The following is a 20,300-nucleotide window of genomic DNA, read 5'->3' as shown; positions in this document are numbered from 1 at the left end:
GATCTGGACTTGGGACTAACTTTGGCCAATAGAGTGTATCAGAAGTGATTCCTGTTCTGAACCTAGGCTTGGGCCTCAAGAGGCCTTGCATACTCATGCTCTCTCAGAACTCTGCTCTGTTGCCAGGAAAACAAGCTTCAGCTAGCCTTTTGGAACAGAGACAGGCTATTCCAGTGGGGTCCACCCTAGACCTGCCAGCTCCCATTAATCCTCACATGCATGAGCCCAAAAGTGAAGAGAAGAACCTCTCAGCTGAGCCCAGCCTCAATTTGTGACTCATAGAATTATGACATACATAAATGATTTTGCTTTAAGCTACTAAATTTTGGTGTGGTTTGTTACATGGCAGGAACTAACTGATGTACATGAATTCTTCAACTTTTCTGACATATTGTTTTATTTCTCTAAACAGAATTTGTGTGTGTGTGTGCATGGTTTGCTATTTTGATTTCACCTCAGTTCTTCATTAATTGTTTCCATTTATGAAAAGATGCATTTAATCCAGGGTTTAAAAAATCATAAATACCAGTTAGGCTGCATCCTAAAGATTTTTCTTTATTTCCATGCAGTGTTATCATTATTTATATAAAGGGTATTTTCAGCTTATTACTTTATGTGATTTTGCTGTGTCACCACCGAAATCTCATCTTGAATTGTAGTTCCCATAATCCCCACGTTTTGTGGGAGGGACCAGGTGGAGATAATTGAATCATGGAGTGGTTTCCCCTTCCTGTTCTCGTGATAGTGTGTGAGTTCTCACAAGATCTGGTGGTTTTCTAAGGGGCTTTTCCCTCTTTTGTGCTGCATTTTTCCTTGCTGCCACCATGTGAAGAAGGATGTTTGCTTCCCCTTCCGCCGTGATTGTAAGTTTCCTGAGGCCTCTACAGCCCTGCAGAACTGTGAGTCAATTAAACCTCTTTCCTTTATAAAGTACCCAATTTCAGGTATGTCTTTATATAGTGTGAGAATGGACTAATACATACTATTGAACAATTTAAATGTGTGTAAAAGTCAAGCAATAATATAATGAGCCCCCATGTATTCATCATCCAAATTCAACATTAACTCATGGCCAATCTTGTTTCTTATATCACCCAATTTACTTTCCCCTTCTTGGATTTCCCCTCCTTTGAAGCAAATCCCTGATATATAAGATTTCTCTTGTATATATTTTAATGGGTATCTCTGGGTGACCCTTTTGAAAAATATACCCTTAAGGAATCTGTATACTCTTTTGGTGGGAATGTAGATTAGTGGAGCCATTATGGAAAATAGTATGAAGATTCCTAAATAAATTAAAAATAGAACTACCATATGACCCAGCAATTCCTCTTCTGGGTATATACCTAGAGGAAATGAAATCATCACCTCATAGAATATCTGTACTCCTTTGTTCATTGTAGCATTATTCACAATAGCCGAGGTATGGAAATAACTGAAGTATTCATTGAAGGAAACAACTGAAGTATTCATTGAAGGATAAATGGGCAAAGAAACTATGGTATATATACAATGGAATATTTTTCAGCCTTAAAAAAGAAGGAGATTCTGCCATATGGGGCAATGTGAGTGAATCTGGAGGACATTGTACTAAGTGAAATAAACCAGACACAGAAAGAGAAATTCTGCATGATCTCACTTACATGCAGAATTTAAAAACTAGAAAAAACAAAGTTGAATGCAGAGATAGAGAATAAAGTGGTTATTACTGGGGTGTGGTGGAGGGGTAGGAAATGGGGAAATGTAGGTCAAAGGACACAAAGTTGCAGATATGTAAGAGAAAAGTCTAGAGGTCTAATGTACAATAGTTAACGATATCGTATTGTATTCAGGATTTTTGCTAAGAGTAGATTTTAGGTGCTCTTGCCACACATACACAAAAATTGTAGCTGTGAGATGATGGATAAGTTAATTTGCATGACCATAGAAATTATTTCTCTCTCTCTCTCTATATATATATATACACATCATGTTGTACACCTTAAATATATACAGTTAAAAAACACATTCTTAGGCTAGGCGTGGTGGCTCATGCCTATAACCCTAGCACTTTGGGAGGCCGAGGCAGGTGGATCAATTGAGGCCAGAAGTTCCAGACCAGCCTGGCCAACATGGCAAAAGCCCATCTTTACTAATAAAAAAATACAAAAATCAGCCAGGTATGGTGGTGCATGCCTGTAATTCCAGCTACTCGAGAGGCTGAGGCATGAGAATCACTTGAACCCGAGAGGCAGAGGTTGCAGTGAGCTGAGATCGCGACACTGCAGTCTAGCCTGGGCAACAGAATGAGACTCTGTCTCAAAAAACAAACAAACAAAAAACACATCCTTAAAACCATTATCATACCTGATAAATTATTATTTCATTCTTATTATATTTTATAATATAAAGTCATTATATATGTATATATATTATATATACATATATAATATGACTTATATATAATAATATATATAATATACATATATAATATACATATATAATATATATATGAAGTCATATTATAAAATATAAGTCATTATAAAATATGAAGTCAGCATTCGTTTTCTCAAATGTATATTTTTTCAAATTTTTAGAATCAGCATTCAAATATGATCCATAAATTGTAATTGGTAGATGTGTCTTCTGAGTTTCTTAATTTATGTTACCCCTCCATCTGTTTTTTTCATTTTTGTGTGTGTTTTTTTTCTTTTCATCTTATTTGACAAAACGTGATCATTTGTGCAGCAGAGTTTCTCACATTCCCAAAAAAATTTTTGGAGATGTCTTTTAATGTTTTTCAATGAAAACTGAACGAGTACTTCTATTTAAATGTCACCTCATAAAGGCAATCAACACGGGTGACCTTTTCCTGGAGTGATTCTATTCTAATGCACTCCTCATAGATAGCAAAGCCTTCCCTTCATCTCGAACACTTCCTCAGATTGGCTCACATCTATTTCCCTAAAAGTTATTTATTGCCCATTGAAAGCTAAGAAACATTCAGAAACCATTTTATGAGAAAAACCAAGTTAAAATACATGAAAAATCATGTTGCTTTCTCCTAGGCTGCCTTTTTTTCAAGAGTTTGTCTCTTGGAGCTTGAATTTAATGACTGGCGGCCCGTCAGTGGGACAAGCAGAGGTATAGCCACATACATACACTGAGGCAAGTGTGAAGGCTTTGGGGAAGGAACTTTCTAGAAATTCTATCCTTGATTCTTACTTTTCTGATGATTTTTTCAAAATATAACTGGCTCTGGAAATTAATTTTTCCTCGTGTTATTTTGTACTTTTAGGCCAAGCAGGGTGAAGGATAATGTTACATTTCAGAATTTGCTGATTGAATCCCCATGGTGGTATTTCACGATCTTCGTTTGTCCTTGGTATATCCTACAGCTTGGGAGTTAGAGTGAGAGCCTTGATTAGATTTGGGTTTGATTTTTTTTTTTTCTTTTTTGGCAAAACAGCTTTGAAGGTGATATTGTATACTTCTATCAGGAGGCACAAATGTCTAATTGTTCCTTTTGTTGTGATTTTCTCAGCCATTAACGATCATTGCCTAGATCCTTAAATTCACCTGAGATTACAAAATGGCGATTTGTCTCAATGCTATTATTCCTTCACTTATTAGCTGGAAATATTTCTAAAGAGTAAAATTCCTTATCAATAATTTGGTTCTTCTGAGGTGCAGTTTTTACAGAAAAGCCAGGATGAATTCTTCACTTTTCTTTCTCTCTTTTTTTTTTTTTTTTGAGACAGAGTCTCACTTTGTCACCCAGGCTGGAGTACAGTGGCGTGATCTCGGCTCACTGCAACCTCCACCTCTGAGTTCAGGTGATTCTCTATCTCAGCCTCCTGAGTAGTAGCTGGAACTACAGACGCCCGCTACCACGCCTAGCTAATTTTTGTATTTTTAGTAGAGATGGGGTTTTGCTGTATTGGCCAGGCTGGTCTCAAACTCCTGACCTCAGGTGATCCGCCTGCCTTGACATCCCAAACTGCTGAGATTGCAGGTGTGAGCCACTGTGCCAGGCCAAATTCTTTACCTTTCTTTATCAGTTTTGGATATGTTTGATATGTTTCAATTAATTGTAGTTATTTTATTTTTATGTTTCCAGCTTTATTGAGATATAATTGACAAATAATAATTGTACATATTTAAGACGTACAATGTGATGTTTTGATAGACATATACCTTGTGACATGATTACCACTATCAAGCTAATTAACATATTCATCACCTCTCATAGTCACCATTTTTTTTGTGTGGTAAGAATATTTAAGATCTACTCTTAGCAAATTTCAAGTATACAACACAGTATTATTAACTGTAGTCACCATGCTATGTATTAAATTCCTGAACTTATTCACCCTGCATAACGGAAACTTTGTACCCTTTGACTAGTACTTCTTCATTTCCCTCCACTCCCTTGGTAACCACCGTCCTACTCTCTGTGTCCATGAGTTTGACATTTTAAGATTCCACACATAGGTGAGATCATTCAGTATTTGCCTGCCTGTGTCTGGCTTATTTCACTTAGCATAATGTCCTCCAGGTTCATCCGTGTTGTCACAAATGGCAGAGTTTCTTTCTTTTTAAAGGCTGAATAATATTTCATTGTATATATCACATTTTCTTTATGTATTTATCCATCCATAGACACCTAGGTTGATTACATTTCTTGGTTACTGTGAATAATGCATGCAATTATTTTTTATCAAGGTTCACATTTTCCCATCTTTGCCAAGAGAAAGTCTCTTCAAGTTGACTTCTTTGTTTTTTTGACATGACTTCAGTAGTCTTTGTCAAGTTGCTTTTTTCTAGTATGGTAAAATCTTCCAGGTACATTTGTATAGTTGTTTCAAACTCAGAAACAGCCATTTCTTCAGTAAGACTTTGGGAAATTATATTTAGAGATAATATCCAGGGTGAGAGGGAAATCATTTCTACTAGGTTGGCCAATATTTCTAGGGCTTTTCAGTGGATGGGGGTAGAAAAAGGTATTTTAAAAATAAAATATAAGATTCCAATTCAAATTTAGGATTTACAGAATTTTTACCTGAAGTTTTATTTCTTATCTCTATCAGTGACACCAACATTCATTTCCTTTATCTCACAATATATATATTAAAGTCTCAATATGATTACTGAAAACATTGAAAACATTTTGCAATTCTTCTGTTTTTAGGTTATATTCCAATAGGGAAGTATTCTCAAGTTACTCTTTGAAAGTCATTTCAAATAGTCCTTTGTGTGGTTATACAACCCATTTATTACAGAGGCTAATTTGATTTCTCTTCCTTTTAGATTTTTGGGATTGCCATTTAAGTTTCGATATTCTTGTATTAGATAAAATATTTAGATGATTCCAAAGTCAAACCTTCAAAGCAGAGTATATTCAGAGAAGTCCAGTTTTTATACCTGTCCCCCTCCTCTGTTTCCTCCTCCTTCTAGACATGTCCATTCTAAAATTGTCTTTCTTTTTAAAAATATATATTTAATTTTTTTTCCATGTCCCCTCCCCTCTATCATTTCTTTCTCAATATAGAAGATTCCAGGGTACTCAAGGTCACTGAAGCCAGAAACAAGAGAGAAACAAAAGCCAGAGGCAAGAACTTCATGCTTGAAGGATCAGAACGTGCCTTAAGAGAATGTAGCTGGGTAGATTGGATGGGGACAGAGCTACCTGTGTCACTTATCTGGAGCTACAACATTTATTGGCCTTAGATGAGATCAAAAGTTGGGCAGTGAGCCAGGGATGAAGTAGAAATCTCTGCTATTAGGGTGAATAGATTTTGTTACTCTAAGTGGTTATTGCTTAAATTGACTGAGCACTCACAGAATGCACAGAAAATTAGCACCAGTCTTTGGAAATGCATTTTCTAGCTACTGCTGGCATGGGTGAGACAACATAAGAAAAACTGTGTACTGTTCCTGGGAGGGCAATTTGTCAATATATAGCCCATGTCTAAAACAAAATTAAATGAAACTCTGCTTGCCCTTTGACCCAAAATAACGCACATGCATAAAAGAATATGTTCATGAAGGTGCAAGAACTATATTGCCTTCTTAGCATTACTCATAGTGAGAATGTGAAAAGCTAAATGTCTATCAATAGAGAATCTGCTAATTTATGGCACTTAACACATTAGAATTCCATTTAAACAATGATGATAATTGAGGACTATCAGTCCTCAATTAAAAGACTGTCAGTTATATCTTAGGTAGAAAAGAAAAATGACAGGAAAGTGTGGGTAGTATAAGCTAGTCTTTGTTATATATGTATACATGTAAAATATATATACATATAATTTGTGTATTCTCTGGAAGGATATATACAACAATTTAGTGGTCTTTCTTTTTGGGAAAGATTTTGTGATTCTTATTTTATCTTCCATAAAGTTTTCTGTTTTGTCTGAGTGTTCAAAATGACTATATGTAACCTCATAATCAGAAAAGGTTAATTAAGCTATTTCCATGTATGGAAAACATCTTTTTTGAAAAGTTTTGAGATGAGTATATTCATATAGAAATATTTGCTTTCTTTCCTGATTAATACAAAAGATTGATTGGCTTGCCAAATCAGAATCAGGGGAATCAGAGATCTTTCCCAGCATTAAGCTTTAGTAATAATTTCAAGGATACAGGTAATTATGAAGCAGGTAAAAATGCAAAAGTCTGGGATGTCCACACCACTTCCCAGGTCCTTTCTTGCCTCATGAGAATAAGTCATGGGATAGGTTTAACATGAAAGATCTCTAAGTGATGTCTGTGATGCATGGGTGCCCATCAGCTACCCAAAGGGGCTATTTTAGGTAGAAACATCTCCATTTTATTCTCTGGCAATTACTCAGCATTACAAACACATGACATTTTTCAAGGAGCCATGCCCTGTAAATTCATAGACTCTAAGTTTGTTTACCAGAAGCAATTGAGGACTGAGCAGATGCATTCTGCTAGATAAAGACCCCTCTGCTAGTGAATATCATTAGCATGTTTGCCAGGAGGTCTCTTATTAGCATGTTATAAGGAGATCTGACACAGTCAGAGTCAAGTTTTTTTTTTTTTCTTTCCTTCCGGAAGTATCCCCTGTTAAAGAGAGAGAATTGATTTCAGGACTACTGTTAACTCTTTCCTTCTCATCTCTTAAAATGCAAAGGTATTCCCACTGAATTTCTGACTTATATGTGTGTGTTTCTTAATGGATTTTTTTAGGACTTTCGTTATCATAGCTTTTGTATCTGTACTCTAATTCTAATTTCTGTTACAGTGTGGGAGCCAAAAATAAAGGCAATAATCTAAGTGTGAACTTTTCAGGCTGCTTACATTTGCAATTGCAGGAGCTGTCCAAATCCTTTAGGATTAGGAAATCCTTTAGAATAGGGATATTCACCACTCCCTTATACTGGGTCACCAGTAATATCAAGACTTCTATAGCTTCTTCCAAACCTTGAATTCACTCTGTCACCCAGGTGGGAGCATGGGATGACTTGGTCACTGCACCTCCCCAGGTTCAACGACTCTGCCTCAACCGGGATTATCATTTTGTCTTACATTTTTGCCATAATTTGGACCCACAGGAAGCTTGATAATTTTATTAGCACACAGAGTATCACACAGGTCTACAATGTGATGATAAGATCTGGTGAAGATAAAGTAGTTTCTTGCTACAAGCCAGAAGATTCAGCAAAACCCCCATGAAACAACAAAGACTTCCATTTCAGCAAGGTTGCGGTGGATCCACAGTCTGTGGTCCAAAGAGGTAGAAAATTTGCTGCTTCTTGCACAATTACAAGCTTCGGCCCTCTTCGAATTTTGGAGGCATATTGTGTGATCTTAGGTAACTTAATCTCTTCAAGCCTCAGTTTCATCATCTGTCAAGTTGAGATAATTGTCCATTCATAATAGGGCTGTTTAAAGACTAGAGAAGGTGATTCATGTAAATAATTTGGCACAGGGCTGGCTTACAGGAAGTGTCTTATAGCAATTTTTTCTGAAGATAAACTTCCTCTAAGTTGCTGAAATTAAAACGAAACAGCTGAACCCTATTGACTCAGAAGCATAGTTTGTAAAACATTTTATCTTGAAAATGTTTTGAGATGAGTATATTCACACAGAAATATTTGCTTTCTTTCCTAATTAACACAAATGATTGATTGGCTTGCCAAATCAGATTCAGGGGAATTAGAGATCTTTCCCAGCATTAAGCTTTAGTAATAATTTCAAGGATTCAGGGGATTATGAAGCACAGGATTGTTAGATGGGCCTTTCTCACCCTTTCCTGCCCAAATCCTCAAAGATCAAAAGAAGCTGCCCAGAATCTCTGGCAACTGAGAATACGCACTCTGCCGTTCCTCCACTCTCACCTCACTCCCTTACTCCTGCAAGCTCTAAGCCACTCCTACAGCTCCACTCCACACCAGTCTGCCTCACTCTACCCACGCTTCCTCTTTTCCACATCCTCAGCACCCACTGCCCCTTCCTCACTCAGAGCTAGAGGTTCTTTTTATCTGCAGTGAGCATGACTTTCACTCTACATGTCTTGCTGTTATGTGGTCATTTGCCTATTTATTTCTGTATCTTGGCTGCACAATTTTTAAAGAATGAAAATGATTAGAGTTCATTCATTTCTTAGTCCTTAATGTTTGCCCAGAGACCAGAATAGATGCTAATAAATACTTGCTGAGCAATGGAAGAAACATACTTTCTGAACACAGCCGAGTCTGACTACAACTTTGTATAAACTTCTGTCCTAGATTTGAGTTAAAAATCCTACTGAAGTTGCTCAGCTTTCCCCCGGGTCTGTAACTGACAAATTTAGAATAAAGGCAGAGGCTCAGGGTGTTTTAAGAGGCATCTGTTGGCCGGGAGCGGTGGCTCACGCCTGTAATCCCAGCACTTTGGAAGGCTGAGGCCGGTGGATCACCTGATGTCAGGTGTTTGAGACCAGCCTGGCCAACATGGTGAAACCCCATCTCTACTAAAAATACAAAAATCAGCCAGGCATGGTGGTGGGTGCCTGTAATCCCAGCTACTCGGGAGGCTGAAGCAGGAGAATCGTTTGAACCTGGGAGGCGGAGGTTGCAGTGAGCCGAGATTATGCCATTGCACTCCAGCCTGGGTGAAAAGAGCAAAACTCTGTCTCAAAAAAAAAAAAAAAAAAAGCATCTGTTGTTCCTATTGTTCCTAGCTCATTCCTCCCCCTCCTCCTTTCTTTTTTTTTTTGGTTGGGGAGGGGACAGGGTCTCACTATGTTGCCCAGGCTGGAGTGCAATGGCTATTTACAGGTATAATCACAGTGTACTACAGCCTAGAACTACTGGGCTCAAGCAATCCTTCTGTCTCAGCCTCCTGAGTAGCAGGTAATACAGGCATGTGCCATCACACCTGGCTTTATCTGACCTCCATTTACCCAGAGCTCAGAAAGAAGGAAGAAAGGATATTATCTTTTTTATGGCCTGTATTAGTCTAGGGCTGCTGTCACAGAATACCACAGCCTGTGTGGCTTAAACAGCAGATACTCATTTTCTCTCAGTCCTGAAGACTAGAAGTCCAAGATCAAGGTGCTGGCAGGTTTGGTTTCTCCTGAGACCTCCTTCCTTGGCTTGCAGATGGCTGACCTCTTGCTGTGCCCTAACATGACCTTTTCTTTGTGTATGCATATCCTTGGTATTTTTTCCTCTTCTCATAAGGATACCAATTATGTTGGATAGGATCCTACTCATATGACTTCATTTAACCTTAATTACCTCTTTAAAGGCTTTACCTCCAAATACAGTGACATTGCGGGTTATGGCTTTAGCATATGAATTTTGAGGGGAACACAGTTCAGCCCCTTGGCTCACTTAGTGGTAAAGGAAGTAGATAACCTATTGTCCTCTATGGGTGCAGGACAGGCCAAACTAGTATGCAGCTCTCTGAGCAGATGAGTAGAGAGCAGGGAAGCCAGTAATGACACTGTTTCTTGCTTGGATTTTTCTAATTCAACTTGTCCAGGCAGGAGTCTGGACAAGCAGTGCCAGCTGCTGTGTGCCTGCCCTGCCCTCCAGAGCCCAGCACATTCCTTATGGCATTCTGAGTCTCATGTACTAACAAAAGGCCTTTGCTTTGTTAAAATAAATATATATATTTTTCTGGACATTACCAAGCTCCCAACTTTTAATTTATGGTTTTATTTAGTGCTCTTCTCTTCATCATCTTAGGTTATTTACAGGGTAACTTATTTTATATATGCTCATAATAGTCTTTCATTTCATAATTTTTACAACTAACAATTTGAGTTCATAAACAACATTTTCAAAGTAGTTCTGGACTGGAAATCCGGCCTTTAGAAGTGATGTAGTTAGTTAGGGATGGTCTTCTAACACCTGTTAGATGGGATTCCCTCTCTAATAGTTATCTTCATCACTGGCCCTTCCCCCTTCTATCCGCTGTCATGCTTGCAGCAACATCATTAAGCACGGGATCACCTCACTGCTTAGCAAAAACAGACAGAATTCACCTGCATACACATTAGGTTGGTGCAAAAGTAATTGCGATTTCAGACCGTGAATTTTAAATCACTATAACTAGGCTCAAACACATCTTGATTAATCAAAATAGGAACCATTACAATCAACACATTTTTGCCAACGAGGAATAAATCTGTTTATTCCTGTAGTGTAAAAATCTGTGCTTTGGGATTCAACAAACCCTTGGAAGCATTTTCGGCATCCTGCTGATTGTGGAAACATTTTCCCTGCAAAAAGTTGGAAGAAGTGGTAGTCGGTTGGCGAGAGGTCAGGTGAATATGGCGGATGAGGCAAAACTTCGTAGCCCAATGCATTCAACTTTTGAAGTGTCGGTTGTGCAACATGAGGTCAGGCCTTGTCGTGAAGAATTGGGCCCTTTCTGTTGACCAATGCTGGCTGCAGGCTTTGCAGTTTTCGGTGCATCTCATTTCCATCTCATTTTCTGAGCATGCTTATCAGAGGTAATGGTTTCGCCGGGATTCAGAAAGCTGTAGTGGATCACAGCGCCAAACAGTGACCATGACCTTTTTTTTTTTTGGTGCAAATTTGGCTGTGAGAAGTGCTTTGCAGCTTCTTCTTGGTCCAACCACTGAGCTGCTCGTCGCCGGTTGTCATATAAAATCCACTTTTCATTGCCATGTCCCAATCCAATTGAGAAATTGTTCATTGTTGCGTAGAATAAGAGATGACGACACTTCAAAATGATGATTTGATTTTTGCTCAGCTCATGAGGCACCCACTTATTGGCTTTTTCATCTTTCCAATTTGCTTCAAATGCCAAACAACCATAGAATGGTCAAGGTTGAGTTCTTCGGCAACTTCTTGTGTAGTTGTAAGAGGATCAGCTTCAATGATTGCTCTCAATTGGTTGTTGTCAACTTCCAATGGCCGGCCACTACATTCCTCATCTTCAAGGTTCTCCTCTCCTTTGCAAAACTTTTTGAACCACGACTGCACTGTACGTTCGTTAGCAGTTCCTGGACCAGATGTGTAGTCGATGTTGCAAGTTGTCTCTGCTGCTTTATGACCCATTTTGAACTTGAATAAGAAAATCGCTTGAATTTTCTTTTTGTCTGACATCATTTCCATTGTCTAAAATAAACATAAAATCAACAGCAAGTAATAAGTCATTAGCAAAAAAACATAAAGTGAGAAATGCCTATTAAAATGATGTATAGGCCAGGGTTGGTGACTCACGCCTGTAATCCCAGCACTTTGGGAGGCTGAGGCGGGTGCATCACCTGAGGTCAGGAGTTAGAGACCAGCCTGATCGACATGGAGAAACCCCGTCTCTACTAAAAATACAAAATTAGTTGGGCATGGTGGCACAGGCCTGTAATCCCAGCTACTAGGGAGGCTGAGGCAGGAGAATAGCTTGAACCTGGGAGGCGGAGGTTACAGTTAGCCGAGATCACACCATTGCACTCCAGCCTGGGCAACAAGAGCGAAACTCCATCTCAAAAAAAAAAAAAAAAAAGTATAACATAACCACATTTATTTAAGAATGCATTCTAATATCAAACAGCAAATTCCAACAATGCAAAAACTGCAATTACTTTGCACCAACCTAATAGTTCAGGGTAGGGTAGTAGTTTATTTATTGATTGATACTTTGGTGACTCCCTGTGAAGTGCTCCATGAATGCACTGCTAGTAAGTGGAATGTTCATAGGTTTCTAATTTGATCAGATTGGGTTCTAATATTGGCTCTGAGAAGTTAAAAAAAATTTAGAGTCACACAGTTCCTGAGTGGCAGGACCTGGAGTGACAGGACCTGGGATGGCCAGCGTGAATCCTAATCTCACTCTCTCTCTTTTTTATTTTTTTTTATTTATTTAGAGATGGAGTTTTGCTTTTGTCATCCAGGCTGGAGTGCAGTGGCACAGTCTCGGCTCACTGCAACCTTCGCCTCCCAGGTTCAAGCAATTCTCCTGCCTCAGCCTCCTGAGTAGCTGGGATTATAGGTGCCTGCCACCACACCCAGCTAATTTATGTACTTTTAGTAGAAATGGGGTTTCACCATGTTGTCCAGTCTGGTCTCGAACTCCTGACCTCAGGTGATCCACCTGCCTCGGCTTCCCAAAGTGGTGGGATTACGGGCATGAGCCATCACGCCCAACCTCCTTTCTCTTTTTCTTTAAAAGGCAGAGTCTTGCTCTGTTGCCCAGGCTGGAGTGCAGTGGTATGACCACAGCTCACTGCAGCCTCAACCTTCTGGGCTCAAGCAATCCTCCCTCCTCAGCCCCCACACCCCCTGCCCCAGAGTAGCAGGGACTAGAGTTATGTACCATGATACCTAGTTAATTTTTATTTTTTACATGGACAGGGTCTCATGATGTTGCCCAGACTGGTCTCAAACTCCTGGGCTCAAGTGATCCTCCTGCCTCGGCCTCCCACAGTGTTGGGATTAAAGGCATGAACCACCACATTCGGCCATGAAACCTAATCTCACAGCCCCTGAGGGACAGGATCTGGGGTAGCACCGAGGTATGCCAGGGTGAATTCCAAGGGAGAACTTACTATCACTGTGGGGCTCTCAGGGCTTAGAAAAAGGCCCTCTTTTCCTTTGGAAACTTTGGCAAAATGGAAACTCTGAGGTTTTCACCAAGAATATTAATGAATAATTGCAAAAGTGTCCAGTTATGGCTGGTCTGAATTGAAGAATGACCAGTTCTAGATGGCAAATTCAGCCTTTTCTCTGGTCGGCTTTGTGTCAACCTAATATTTGGAGGGTTCTATTATGTAGCAAAAGGGGAGAACTGATATTGGAGAGTTACCATATTTTTCACAGTGGGTATGGGATTTCCCTGAAGCAAACTCATATTCTCTAGTGTCATTTATCCTGATAAGTGCTGGGTGAGTTCTATGATAGGAAAAGATGACTTGGAGGAAGGCCTCCAAGAAAGAACCTTTCTCTCCTTTCTGTGGGTAAACACAGAAGAGAGCATTCCATGGGAATTTTCCTTCCATGGGAAGGAAAGCTGGACTTTCAAGAGTTTGACAAATAGCTGTAGCAGGGAGAGAATCTGACATCCATCAGGTAGGCTTGGGGTTCCTCAGAGAACACATATCTAGCAGGTGTTAAACTTGTGCTTTGTATTGCAGCTCCTTTCTGCTGTGCAAAAACTTCCAGGAAAATATTTTTTAAAGTTATATTCTAGAATCACTGTGGGGCATCATGAAAAATCTTTGTCTTTCTTAGAGTGACACTATTAAAAAATGAGTAGGATAGGGAAAGGTGATCTTTGAATGGAGGTAGGTTATATGTAGCAGAGAAGAATATGCTAAAAAATCTGGATGCAGTTATCTATTTTCACTTTTGTTGCCTGTGCTTTGGGGTCATATGCAAGAAATCATTGCCCAGAACAATGTCATGGAGCTTAAATACAGAAAAGTACTGTGTTTTCTTCTAGTAGTTTTACAGTTTTAGGTCTTATGTTTAAGTCGTTAATCCGTTTTGAGTTGATTTCTTTTATATGGGGTGAGATAAGGATCCAGTTTCATTCTTCTGCATGTGGGTAGCCAGTTTTCCCAACACCATTTATTTATTTATTTATTTATTTATTTTTCTGAAATGGAGTCTTGCTCTGTCGCCCAGGCTGGAATGCAGTGGCACGATCTTGGCTCACTGCAAGCTCCACTTCCTGGGTTCACGCCATTCTCCTGCTTCAGCCTCCCGAGTAGCTGGGACTACAGGCGCCCGCCACCACGCCTGGCTATTTTTTGTTTTTGTATTTTTGGTAGAGACGGGGTTTCACCGTGTTAGCCAGGATGGTCTCGATATCCTGACCTGATGGTCCACCCGCCTCGGCCTCCCAAAGTGCTGGATTACAGGCGTGAGCTCCCGCGCCTGGCCTAATTACTATACCTTTGTAATATATTTTGAAAATCAGAAAGTGTGATGCCTTCAGCTTTGTTCTTTTTACTCAAGATTGATTTTGCTATTCTGGGTCTTTTATGGTACCCTGTGAATTTTGGGATTGTTTTTTCCATTTCTGTAAAAAATGCCATTGGGATTTGGAAGGCGGGAGATGTATTATATCTGTAGATTGCTTTAGATAGAATGAACAGTTTAACAATGTTAAGTCTTTCAATACCTGAACATGGAATATCTTTCCATTTATTTGTGTTTCCTTTGATTTTTTCATCAATATTTTTAAGTTTTTAATGTACCTCTTTCACTTCTTTGGTTAATTTTATTCCTATGTTATTCTTCTTGTTGCTTTTGTAAATAGGTTGCTTCCTTGATTTTCTTTAGGAATGGTTCACTGTTAAGTGTATAGAAATGCCACTGATATTTGTATGTTGACTTTTTTGAATTTATTTCTTAGTTCTCCATTTTTGTGTGTGTGTTTGTGAAGTTTTTAGGGTTTTCTACATATATGGTCATGTTACTTTGGGAGGTGATGTATACACGTCTATCACCTTGATTGTGGTAATAGTATCACAGGCTTTTGCATATGCCCAAACTCATGCCATTATTCACATTAAATATATTCAATTCTCTGTATATCAATTATGCTTCAATAAAGCTGTTAAAAAACTAGAATAGGTGTCTGTGCCATTGTAATTTTGGGCAATAAGAGGAAGTGTGATCTGAGATTGCTGATTTCTGGGATATGATGTTCACATCTCCATTTTATGAATAAATAAACTGATGCTTATGTGTGGATAAATGATTTGTTCAAGACCACACAGCTAAAAAGTGCCAGAATCTAGGATGCTAGTCCAGGCATATCAGACCTGAATTTCTATACTCTTGAATTATATGCCACAGCCCTCAGAAATATGCCTGCCTTCTCTGGATTAGCGGCATCCCCTTTGCCTAAGAGTCACTATAATTACTTGTGCCCTAAACTCTCTAGCCTTGTGCTGTTCAATATGCTATGAAATCCTCTATTCATATATGACTATGAGCACTTGAGATGTGGCTACTATGAATAGAAATGTGCTCTATGTGTAATTAGACATACGAGATTTCAAAGATGTAGTCCAAAAAAGGTAAACTCTCTCATAAATAAGTTTTACATTGATTACATGTCAACATAATCATGTTTTGGATATATTGCATTCAATAAAACATATTATTGATCAGGTATGGTGGCTCATGCCTGTAATCCCAGCATTTTGGGAGACCGAGGCGGGCGGATCACGAGGTCAGGAGTTCGAGACCAGCCTGACCAACATGGTGAAACGCCGTTTCTACTAAAAATACAAAAATTAGCTGGGTGTGATGGTGTGCGCCTGTAATCTCGGTTACTCAGGAGGCTGAGGCGAGAGAATTGCTTGAACCCGGGAGGTGGAGTTGCAGTGAGCTGAGATCGCACCACTGCACTCCAGCCTGGGCAACTGAGTGAGACTCTGTCTCAAAACAAAACGAAACAAAAACATATTATTACAATTAATTTAACCTTTTTCTGATTTCTACATATTCTATTTTGCATTTGGGCCTTTCCTCCCAAATATATGAGAAAAGAAAATACATCTCCTGATGCTTTCCTTACTGTTGCTCCAGGAAAAACACACTATATGAGAGACATAAATGCTACAGAGGCCTAATCTAGGCCATGCCTGGGACAAACTCAATGCTGTAGTCACCTTCCTGAGGCTTACTTCCTCCTGGGCATCTAAACTTCGACAATTCCATCCCTCCCTAGCTCTACCCCCTCTGTGAGGCTCTTGTGAGAATGATAACATTACGTAAACTGTAGGTGCTCAAACAGTGTTTATCGAATGACTGATGACAGAGGAAACAGTTCTATGTCATTTTATAGATAGCAAAAATAGAGAGAAACTTGGAGTTTTAAGGGAAAGATCCACATTACTGCTCTTCTGCTTCCTCTAGCTCCAGTCATGGTGTTGGCAGTGTGTTTGGTGGAGGTGGTGCTGGTGGTGGGGAGGCAGTGGCAGAATCTCTGCTTTCTTTGATGTTACTCTTGGTAGAAGCAGCAGTGTATGTGATCTGTCCTGGGGTCACGGTGCTGATGGTGGCAGAGTTCATAGGGGTGGCATTTGGAATGATGACAAAGTTGGTATTAGCAAAAAAGCTAGTGCTTTTGATTTGAGGGAGAACAGATAAAATATGTTTTCTTTGTATCACGGCACTAGAATTCTTGGCAGGTTTTAGCATTTCTTGGACGTCTTCATTAAGTACATTGGGTGTTCCATATTGCAGGTAGTTTTTAATCAATTTAACCACTTTTGGTCCAACACAACATTTTTTCATCTTGCATTTCTGTATCTCTTTTTCATCCACATTGCAGTGATCCCTGCATCTCCCAAAACCCATTAAACAGCGTCTCAAGCCAATAAATTCTGTATAAAAAAAGAGAAAGCCATTGAGCGAAGGTTAATAACTAGAGATGATGTTAAAACTGCTAGTGGGAGATGGATAGACTAAGAGAGAGTTTACTCATACTACATTTTAAGCCCAGTGTTTAGAAATGTTGATGAAGGCAAATGGGCAGGCCAAGAGAGTCTCTATGCCCCTCTTGAATCCAAAATAAATTTCCTATTTAGTCTGCCTTCCTTGAGTAACTTTAAGAAGCAAAGGGCACATAGAGAATAGAATAATTATTTGCTTTTAGGATAGAATTTTAGACCTTCAACTTAGCATCTTAGGTACTTGTCAGACATCACTATCCCATCTCCATAATCTTGGGAAATACCAATGAGAGCCAAGTCCATCATAAAACTAATTTAAGAAAGAAGTTCAAAAGAGAATCAATAGAATTTTCAGGAGTCTTATCTTTTCGCCAAACTCAGTAGCCCATGACTTCTCTCTTCTCAACAATCACTAGATCTGTGATTCCTGAAGCATGGTGTTCTATCTCTTCTAGCCTCTTTGGACACTCTATCTCTCAGAAGTCCCAGTCATTATCGTAGCCCTAACCTCACATCCACCAAGGTAACTTCTGTATTGTTATCTATAATTCTAAATTTCCTGCTCGGCTTAGTACCTTATCTTTATCTGCTGAATGACTTTTCCATCCTAACGTCTCATCTTTTTTTTTTCTGAATCAAGAAAGCTTTTCTCCCTTGTTCATCTTAATAACTCAATGATTTTCCATAAATTAAAAGAGATTTATATAGCATCTGCTAATTTTCAAACCATATTTGCATACATTTCCACATTGTTTTCACATCAAACGGAAAACAGAAAAATTCTCATATTGGAAGCAGCTGCATTGATTAACCCCATTATACTCATGTGAAATTGAAGTTCAAAGTGGTTAAGTGACTTTACCCAAGATGACACAGCCATACTTGCTTATGGTACTACCCTTTTCCTAGGGTCCCAAGATAAAAGCATTAGAAGATAAAAACATTAGAAGCATCTTTGACACTTCCACTTTCCCTGCCCGGAAACCCATTGCTAATTTTTTCAAATAGCTGGATGATTCTTGTATTCTGAAACAAATCTCAGTGCTTCTTTCTTTTCCAAAAACAATGGTTAATCCCCTGGCTTAGCCTTTTGCTATAATGCATTCCTAGATGCCCTTATGGTAGTTTGGGGGTTTTCAGTCTGAGAGAAGGGATAAAGGCTCTGCAAAACCTGAAAGAATTCAAGATGGAGAACACAGGCCTGTTTACTGGATCTTGAAAGGGTTTTTTTTTGTTGTTTTTTTTGTTTGTTTTTTTTGAGACAGAGTCTCGCTCTGTCGCCCAGGCTGGAGTGCAGTGGCACGATCTCGGCTCACTGCAAGCTCCGCATCCCAGGTTCACGCCATTCTCCTGCCTCAGCCTCTCTGAGTAGCTGGGACTACAGGCGCCACGCCCGGCTAATTTTTTGTATTTTTAGTAGAGATGGGGTTTCACAGTGGTCTCGATCTCCTGACCTCGTGATCCGCCCACCTCGGCCTCCCAAAGTGGAAAGGTTTTTTTTTCAGCATGAGGGAAGAACTTCCTCCTTTCTACACCAAGCACAAACTGATAAGAACCTTTGCTTCAAGAGGTGGTTTTACAGGAAGGGGAACAACACACACTGGGGCCTGTTGGGTGGAGGGAGAGCATCAGGAAAAATAGCTAATGCATCCTGGGCTTAATACCTGGGCGATGGGTTGGTAGGTGCAGCAAATAACCATGACACACATTTACCTATGTAACAAACCGCACATCCTGCACAAGTACCCCAGGACTTAAAAAAAAAAAAAAAAAAAAAAAAAAAGGAAGCGTTTAAGATGGAAATAGAGCTAAAAGGAGGTAGACCTGGGCTTAGTCTTGGCATGATAGACATATACAGGGCAGGAAGGCAGCATTATATTTTGGATAGCTTCTGAATAGACAAAAAATACCCTGCTTTCTCTGTAGCTTCCTGGGTATTCCCACTGGACACAGTCTGGGAGTTGGGGCCTATGAGAATGTATCAGTGCATGACTGATACCATAGGTAAGCTCTTTAGCCATCTTTTTGAACAGCTAATCTTTCAGCCTCCTGTCTTTGGGTTTCCATTGTCATGGGCAGCCAAATCCTTGGTTCCTCTCATCTACCCATCTTAAACTTGGGAATCCACATTACCTGTGTTCACCTTGTATTGTAGCATGAGGCTGGCAAAGATAGGAAAAAGGAGCTTCATGGTTCGGTGCCAGAGAGGAAGCCTTGGATCTGAGTTGATGCTCCTGAGCTCCAGCCTTTATTGGCCTCTTCATGGCCTTATGCCATGAGCAGTGAAGTGCAGCCAAAGCAGGTTTGTGTGCTGCTCGCAGTAGTTGTGTTTTTTCTGACTCTGTTTGAAAATACCCTTTCTTGAACACCTCTATGCAACAAATTCCTTGCTCTTGATCCTGGAGGAAAACATAAGATAGGTAAGATAAGAAAGAAAGAGCAAGCCCTTTGCATGTCTCTCTCTTTTGCTTTTTTGAGATGGAGTCTCACTCTGTCACCCAGGCTGGAGTGCAGTGGTATGATCTCGGCTCACTGCAACCTCCGCCTCCCAGGTTCAGGCAATTCTTCTGCCTCAGCCTCCCGAGTAGAGTATCTGGGACTACAGGCATGCACCACTAACTTTTGTATTTTTAGTAGAGACGGGGTTTCACCATGTTGGCCAGGCTGGTCTCAAACTCCTGACCTCAAGTGATCCACCCACCTTGGCCTCCCAAAGTGCTGGGGTTACAGGCGTGAGCCACTGCACCCAGTTGCATGTCTCTTTCTTAATGTTGGAGTAGGATAAGAGTTAGATATTTGATTCACTGATTGTCAGCCCAGTTATGCTAAGGTTGGCACTTAGTGCATGAGAATTAGAAGAGCTAGAGGAGAGTGAAGATTCTGCCTTGTTTGTACTGGTATGTCCAGTGGCCAGCATGGGTATTGGATCAACATACAAAGTCAGTACGTTTGTTAAACAAGTTTGTGGGAGACAGCTCTTGGCATATCTTTAACTTTTGAGTTTACAATGATTCCCACATCCTTTTAAAGTAGCAATTAAAAAAACCTTTTTTAACTTATCCGGTATATGTGCAGGATGTGCTGGTTTGTTACATAGGTAAATGTGTGTCATGGGGGTTGGTTGTAGAGATTATTTCATACCCAGCTATTAAGCCTAGTGTCCATTGGTTATTTTTCCTGATCCTCTCCCTCCTCCCACCTTCCACTCTCCAGTAAGCTCCAATGTGTGTTGTTCCCTTCTGTGTGTCCATGTGTTCTCATCATTTAGCTCCCACCTATAAGTGAGAACATGCAGTATTTGGTTTTCTGTTTCTGCCTTAGTTTGCTAAGGATAATGGCCTCCAACTCCATCCATGTCCCTGCAAAGGACACAATCTCATTCTTTTTTTATGGCTGCATAGTATTCCGTGGTATATATGTACCA

The 20,300-nt window shown here is 39.7% G+C and overlaps 1 protein-coding gene across 1 annotated transcript; it reads right to left on the bottom strand.

Annotated features, from left to right (window-relative positions):
* Positions 1-16,343: 16,343 nt before the first annotated feature.
* On the bottom strand, positions 16,344-19,067 carry DEFB129 (defensin beta 129). The gene is made up of 2 exons (XM_032142940.2): positions 19,010-19,067; positions 16,344-16,807 (listed from the first exon to the last, which is right to left on the bottom strand). Exons 1-2 carry the CDS (start codon positions 19,065-19,067, stop codon positions 16,344-16,346), a joined length of 522 nt encoding a protein of 173 aa, XP_031998831.1.
* Positions 19,068-20,300: the final 1,233 nt, after the last annotated feature.

Source organism: Hylobates moloch, unplaced genomic scaffold, assembly GCF_009828535.3.
Source record: "Hylobates moloch isolate HMO894 unplaced genomic scaffold, HMol_V3 SCAFFOLD_21, whole genome shotgun sequence".
Classification (NCBI taxonomy): Eukaryota; Metazoa; Chordata; class Mammalia; order Primates; family Hylobatidae; genus Hylobates; species Hylobates moloch.
The sequence above is the reverse complement of the archived record's forward strand: the minus strand, read 5'-3'. Positions and strand labels throughout refer to the sequence as shown.